The following is a 7,546-nucleotide window of genomic DNA, read 5'->3' on the forward strand; positions in this document are numbered from 1 at the left end:
TAATAGGTTAGTTCCAGAAAATGCACGAATATGACATAAAGTGTGCATAAAACATGTAGATAACATCAATAATGTGGCATGGAACATAAGAAATTATCGATACATCGGAGACGTATCATGGCGCGTCGAGCGAGGCTCCGCGCCATCATGTCGCTTGACTGGCGCGCGGGCTAGGGTTTTCTGGCGTGAGCGAGAGAGAGAGATGGGCTGGTGGTCTTTGGGCCAGAGAAGAGAGAAGAGAGAAAAAGAGAGAGGGCCAGGGTTGGGCCAAGGTAGAGAGAGGGGAGTGGCGTCGGCCATGGTCCAAGGCAGAGAAGAAAAAGAGAGGGAAGAGAGAAAGAAAAAAAAGAGAGGGGGAGGTTTCCCCTCTTATCTCTCGGCCAAAACCCAAGAGAGAAAAGAGAGAGAAGAGAATGGGGCAGGGGTGAAAAAGAGAGAGAGATCATGCCAAGTGTATGTGCCCAAGTGTGACAAGGGATCATGTGCACAATTGTGAACTCATAAAATGATAATAAAAAGGTGATCATGGTGTTTAAAGTGCAACCCTAGGTGAAATGGTGGTGGGGTAGAGAAGAGAGTAGGGTGTTCCTCCCATCCAAATGTGGTGCTTACCACCATAGGGTTAGGGTCTCTGAGGGGCAAGGTGCATTAGAGGTGGTGCCATTTACATAAGTGGATCAAACCCTAAAAATTAAAGAGGGGTGTGTAAATTTACCTAAGGGTGGGTGACACACATGACATACCAAACAAAAATATTTGAGTTAACCCAGGCAAGGATTCTAACCTACACTCAATCACAAGTGTTAAATAAAAAAAAATTTGTTGGTTCAAATTTTTAACTTGGAGAAATATGCAAGTTTTGAAAAATGGGGTGTTACAGACCTTCCCCCCTTAAAAGAATCTCGTCCCGAGATTCCACGGCTAAGAGCTTGAACAGGTGTGGAAATTCTTGTCTCAGATAATCCTCCCTTTCCCATGTGGCTTCATCCTCGGAGTGGTTGCTCCACTGGACCTTGAAGAATTTAATCTTCCTCCGGCGGGTGACCCTAACGGCTTCATCCAGAATACGGATAGGGTTCTCTCTGTAGGTTAAGTCGTGATTGAGGTCGATGGCACGGTAATCGATATCCTTAAAAACTTCAGCCTTGTTTGGTGCTTGGAGGCATCTTCGAAGTTGGGAGACATGAAAGACGTCGTGGAACTCTGACAACTCCGGAGGTAATTCAAGCTGGTAAGATACTTCTCCTCTTCGTCCTAGCACCTTGAAAGGACCAATGTACCTAGGCGCAAGCTTGCCTTTAACATGGAAACGTTTCATCCCTTTGAGAGGAGTTACCCGGAGGTAGGCGAAATCCCCGGCGCAGAAAGTTAATTCTCGACGCTTGGAGTCAGCGTAGCTCTTCTGGCGGGACTATGCAGCTTCAGCCGGTCACGAATGAACTGGACTTGTGATACGTCTCCGACGTATCGATAATTTCTTATGTTCCATGCCACATTATTGATGATATCTACATGTTTTATGCACACTTTATGTCATATTCGTGCATTTTCTGGAACTAACCTATTAACAAGATGCCGAAGTGCCAGTTGCTGTTTTCTGTTGTTTTTGGTTTCAGAAATCCTAGTAAGGAAATATTCTCGGAATCGGACGAAATCAACGCCCAGCATCTTAGAATCCCCGGAAGCATCTAGAACACCCGAGAGTCGCCAGAGGGGGGCCACAGGCCCACCAGACCATAGGCCGGCGCGGCCTAGGGGTGGCCCGCGCCCCCCTATAGTGTCGTCGCCCCGTTGACCTTCTGACGCCGCCTCTTCGCCTATTTAAGGGCCCTCGACCTAAAACTTCGAGACGGAAAAGCCACGGTACGAGAAACCTTCCAGAGCCGCCGCCATCGCGAAGCCAAGATCTGGGTGACAGGAGTCTCTGTTCCGGCACGCCGCCGGGACGGGGAAGTGCCCCCGGAAGGCTCCTCCATCGACACCACCGCCATCTCCATCAACGCTACTGTCTCCCATGAGGAGGGAGTAGTTCTCCATCGAGGCTCGGGGCTGTACCGGTAGCTATGTGGTTAATCTCTCTCCTATGTACTTCAATACAATAATCTCATGAGCTGCCTTACATGATTGAGATTCATATGATGATGCTTGTAATCTAGATGTCATTATGCTAGTCAAGTGAATTTTACTTATGTGATCTCCGGAGACTCCTTGTCCCACGTGTGTAAAGGTGACAGTGTGTGCACCGTGTGGGTCTCTTAGGCTATATTTCACAGAATACTTATTCACTGTTATGGATGGCATAGTGAAGTGCTTATTTATATCTCTTTATGATTGCAATGTGTTTTGTATCACAATTTATCTGTGTGCTACTCTAGTGATGTTATTAAAGTAGTTTATTCCTCCTGCACGGTGTAATGGTGACAGTGTGTGCATCCGTGTTAGTACTTGGCGTAGGCTATGATTATGATCTCTTGTAGATTATGAAGTTAACTATTGCTATGATGGTATTGATGTGATCTATGCCTCCTTTCGTAGCGTGAAGGTGACAGTGTGCATGCTATGTTAGTACTTGGTTTAGTTGTGTTGATCTGTCATGCACTCTAAGGTTATTTAAATATGAACATTGAATATTGTGGAGCTTGTTAACTCCGGCATTGAGGGTTCGTGTAATCCTACACAGTTAGTGGTGTTCATCATCCAACAAAAGAGTGTAGAGTCTAGCATCTATCTATTTATTCTGTTATGTGATCAATGTTGAGAGTGTCCACTAGTGAAAGTATGATCCCTAGGCCTTGTTCCTAAATACTGCTATCGCTGCTTGTTTACTGTTTTACTGTGTTTCTACTGCCTGCAATATTACCACCATCAACTACACGCCAGCAAGCACTTTTCTGGCACCGTTGCTACTACTACTATTTATTCATACCACCTGTATTTCACTATCTCTTCGCCGAACTAGTGCACCTATTAGGTGTGTTGGGGACACAAGATACTTCTTGCTTTGTGGTTGCAGGGTTGCATGAGAGGGATATCTTTGACCTCTTCCTCCCTGAGTTCGATAAACCTTGGGTGATCCACTTAAGGGAAACTTGCTGCTGTTCTACAAACCTCTGCTCTTGGAGGCCCAACACTGTCTACAGGAAAAGGAGGGGGCGTAGACATCAAGCTATTTTCTGGCGCCGTTGCCGGGGAGGAAAGGTAAAAGGCACTCTTACTTCGGTTCCAGGTAACAGTACTTTTCTGGCGCCATTGTGTTTGTGCTCGAAGCTATTTCCTTTAGATCCTGCAATTGCAACTTTTTGTTTCTTGTTTACACTAGTAAGGCATAATGGAAAACAACAAAAATATGAGAGATCTTTATGAACTTTATCTTGAATTAGGACATGATGTGTTTGAAGAGAGAATTAAAAAACCCATGGAACTTTATATGCATGCTAATGGGAATGTTATTAATATGAATGCTTTGAACACTATTGTTGCTAATGCTATGGAAAATTCTAAGCTTGGGGAAGCTGGTTTTGATGAGCATGATCTTTTTAGTCCCCCAAGCATTGAGGAGAAAATTTTCTTTGATGATACTTTGCCTCCTATTTATGATGATTATAATGATAGTAGCCTTTTGGTGCCACCTGTTATGGAGGATAAATTTGATTATGAATACAATATACCTCCTATATTTGATGATGAGAATAATAATGATAGCTACTTTGTTGAATTTGCTCCCACTACAACTACTAAAATTGATTATGCTTATGTGGAGAGTAATAATTTTATGCATGAGACTCATGATAAGAATGCTTTATGTGATAGTTATATTGTTGAGTTTGCTCATGATGCTACTGAAAGTTATTATGAGAGAGGAAAATATGGTTGTAAAAATTTTCATGTTATTAAAATGCCTCTCTATGTGCTGAAATTTTTGAAGCTTCCTATGCTTGTTACTTTGCTCTTCATGAACTTGTTTATTTACAAGATTCCTATGCATAGGAAGCATGTTAGACTTAAATGTGTTTTGAATTTGCCTCTTGATGCTCTCTTTTGCTTCAAATACTATTTCTTGCGAGTGCATCATTAAAACTGCTGAGCTCATCTTAATGGCTATAAAGAAAGAACTTCTTGGGAGATAACCCATGTGTTTATTTTACTACAGTATCTTTGTTTTGTGTCTTGGAAGTTGTTACTACTGTAGCAACCTCTCCTTATCTTATTTTATTGCATTGTTGTGCCAAGTAAAGTCTTTGATAGTAAGGTTCATACTAGATTTGGATTACTGCGCAGAAACAGATTTCTTTGATGTCACGAATCTGGGAAAAATTCTCTGTAGGTAACTCACAAAATTATGCCAATTCACGTGAGTGATTCTCAGATATGTACGCAACTTTCATTCAATTTGAGCATTTTCATTTGAGCAAGTCTGGTGCCTCAATAAAATTCGTCTTTACGGACTGTTCTGTTTTGACAGATTCTGCCTTTTATTTCGCATTGCTTGTTTTGCTATGTGGGATGGATTTCTTTGTTCCATTGACTTCCAGTAGCTTTGGGCAATGTCCAGAAGTGTTAAGAATGATTGTGTCACCTCTGAATATGTGAATTTTTGATTATGCACTAACCCTCTAATGAGTTTGTTTCGACTTTGGTGTGGAGGAAGTTCTCAAGGGTCAAGAGAGGAGGATGATACAATATGATCAAGAAGAGTGAAAGCTCTAAGCTTGGGGATGCCCCGGTGGTTCATCCCTGCATATTTCAAGAAGACTCAAGCATCTAAGCTTGGGGATGCCCAAGGCATCCCCTTCTTCATCGACGAATTATCAGGTTCCTTCTCTTGAAACTATATTTTTATTCGGTCACATCTTATGTACTTTACTTGGAGCGTCTGTGTGCTTTTGTTTTCATTTTTGTTTGGTTTGAATAAATTCATGCTTGTGTGGGAGAGAGACACGCTCCACTGGTTCATATGAACACATGTGTTCTTAGCTTTTAATTTTCATGGCGAAGGTTGAAACTGCTTCGTTAATTGTTATATGGTTGGAATCGGGAAATGCTACATGTAGTAATTGGTAAAAATGTCTTGGATAATGTGATATTTGGCAATTGTTGTGCTCATGTTTAAGCTCTTGCATCATATGCTTTGCATCTATTAATGAAGAAATACATAGAGCTTGCTAAAATTTGGTTTGCATATTTGGTCTCTCTAAAGTCTAGATAATTTCTTGTATTGAGTTTGAACAACAAGGAAGACGGTGTAGAGTCTTATAATGTTTACAATATGTCTTTTATGTGAGTTTTGCTGCACCACTTCATCCTTGTGTTTGTTTCAAATAGCCTTGCTAGCCTAAACCTTGTATCGAGAGGGAATACTTCTCATGCATCCAAAATCCTTGAGCCAACCACTATGCCATTTGTGTCCACCATACCTACCTACTACATGGTATTTCTCCGCCATTCCAAAGTAAATTGCTTGAGTGCTACCTTTAAACAATTCAAAATTTATCACCTCTGATTTGTGTCAATGTTTTATAGCTCATGAGGAAGTATGTGGTGTTTATCTTTCAATCTTGTTGGGCAACTTTCACCAATGGACTAGTGGCTTCATCCGCTTATCCAATAATTTTGCAAAAAGAGCTGGCAATGGGATTCCCAGTCCCAAATTAATTAACAAAAATAGACACTCCTCCATGGTATGTGATTGTTGGACGGCACCCGAAGGATTCGGTTAGCCATGGCTTGTGTAAGCAAAGGTTGGTAGGAGTGTCATCATAATAAAACTAAAATAAAAAGGCACTCCTTCATGGTATGAGATTGTTGGCAGGCACCCGAGGATTCAGTTAGCCATGGTTTGTGAAAGAAAGGTTGGAAGGAGTGCCACCCAAAAATAAAATAAAATGGGAGCCGCTCTTTGAAGGTTTGTCTGGCAAGGGGGTTAGATTACCCGCTACCATTCGTTGACAACAACATACACCTCTCAAAACTTTATTTTTATGCTCTCTTTATGTTTTCAAAACCAAAGCTCTAGCACAAATATAGCAATCGATGCTTTCCTCTTTGAAGGACCATTCTTTTACTTTTATTGTTGAGTCAGTTCACCTATCTCTCTCCACCTCAAGAAGCAAACACTTGTGTGAACTGTGCATTGATTCCTACATACTTGCATATTGCACTTGTTATATTACTCTATGTTGACAATATCCATGAGATATACATGTTATAAGTTGAAAGCAACCGCTGAAACTTCATCTTCCTTTGTGTTGCTTCAATACCTTTACTTTGAATTATTGCTTTATGAGTTAACTCTTATGCAAGACTTATTGATGCTTGTCTTGAAAGTACTATTCATGAAAAGTCTTTGCTATATGATTCACTTGTTTACTCATGTCATTTACATTGTTTTGATCGCTGCATTCACTACATATGCTTACAAATAGTATGATCAAAGTTATGATGGCATGTCACTCCAGAAATTATCTTTGTTATCGTTTACCTGCTCGGGACGAGCAGAAACTAAGCTTGGGGATGCTGATACGTCTCCGACGTATCGATAATTTCCTATGTTCCATGCCACATTATTGATGATATCTACATGTTTTATGCACATTTTATGTCATATTCGTGCATTTTCTGGAACTAACCTATTAACAAGATGCCGAAGTGCCAGTTGCTGTTTTCTGCTGTTTTTGGTTTCAGAAATCCTAGTAAGGAAATATTCTCGGAATCGGACGAAATCAACGCCCAGCATCTTAGAATCCCCGGAAGCATCCAGAACACCCGAGAGTCGCCAGAGGGGGGCCACAGGCCCACCAGACCATAGGCCGGCACGGCCTAGGGGTGGCCCGCGCCCCCCTATAGTGTCGTCGCCCCGTTGACCTTCTGACGCCGCCTCTTCGCCAATTTAAGGGCCCTCGACCTAAAACTTCGAGACGGAAAAGCCACGGTATGAGAAACCTTCCAGAGCCGCCGCCATCGTGAAGCCAAGATCTGGGGGACAGGAGTCTCTGTTCCGGCACGCCGCCGGGACGGGGAAGTGCCCCCGGAAGGCTCCTCCATCGACACCACCGCCATCTCCATCAACGCTGCTGTCTCCCATGAGGAGGGAGTAGTTCTCCATCGAGGCTCGGGGCTGTACCGGTAGCTATGTGGTTAATCTCTCTCCTATGTACTTCAATACAATAATCTCATGAGCTGCCTTACATGATTGAGATTCATATGATGATGCTTGTAATCTAGATGTCATTATGCTAGTCAAGTGAATTTTACTTATGTGATCTCCGGAGACTCCTTGTCCCACGTGTGTAAAGGTGACAGTGTGTGCACCGTGTGGGTCTCTTAGGCTATATTTCACAGAATACTTATTCACTGTTATGGATGGCATAGTGAAGTGCTTATTTATATCTCTTTATGATTGCAATGTGTTTTGTATCACAATTTATCTGTGTGCTACTCTAGTGATGTTATTAAAGTAGTTTATTCCTCCTGCACGGTGTAATGGTGACAGTGTGTGCATCCGTGTTAGTACTTGGCGTAGGCTATGATTATGATCTCTTGTAGATTA

At 42.1% G+C, this 7,546-nt stretch overlaps 1 protein-coding gene across 1 annotated transcript; it reads right to left on the reverse strand.

Annotated features, from left to right (window-relative positions):
* Nucleotides 1-779: 779 nt before the first annotated feature.
* Nucleotides 780-1,318, reverse strand: LOC139832059 (uncharacterized). The gene is made up of 2 exons (XM_071821488.1): nucleotides 883-1,318; nucleotides 780-784 (listed from the first exon to the last, which is right to left on the reverse strand). The coding sequence occupies exons 1-2, from the start codon at nucleotides 1,316-1,318 to the stop codon at nucleotides 780-782; spliced, it is 441 nt and encodes a 146-aa protein (XP_071677589.1).
* Nucleotides 1,319-7,546: the final 6,228 nt, after the last annotated feature.

This window comes from Lolium perenne, chromosome 1, assembly GCF_019359855.2.
Source record: "Lolium perenne isolate Kyuss_39 chromosome 1, Kyuss_2.0, whole genome shotgun sequence".
Classification (NCBI taxonomy): Eukaryota; Viridiplantae; Streptophyta; class Magnoliopsida; order Poales; family Poaceae; genus Lolium; species Lolium perenne.

Coding starts and splice junctions, on each gene's coding strand:
- LOC139832059 (XM_071821488.1), bottom strand. CDS start 1,318: ATGAAACGTTTCCATGTTAAAGGCAAGCTTGCGCCTAGGTACATTGGT.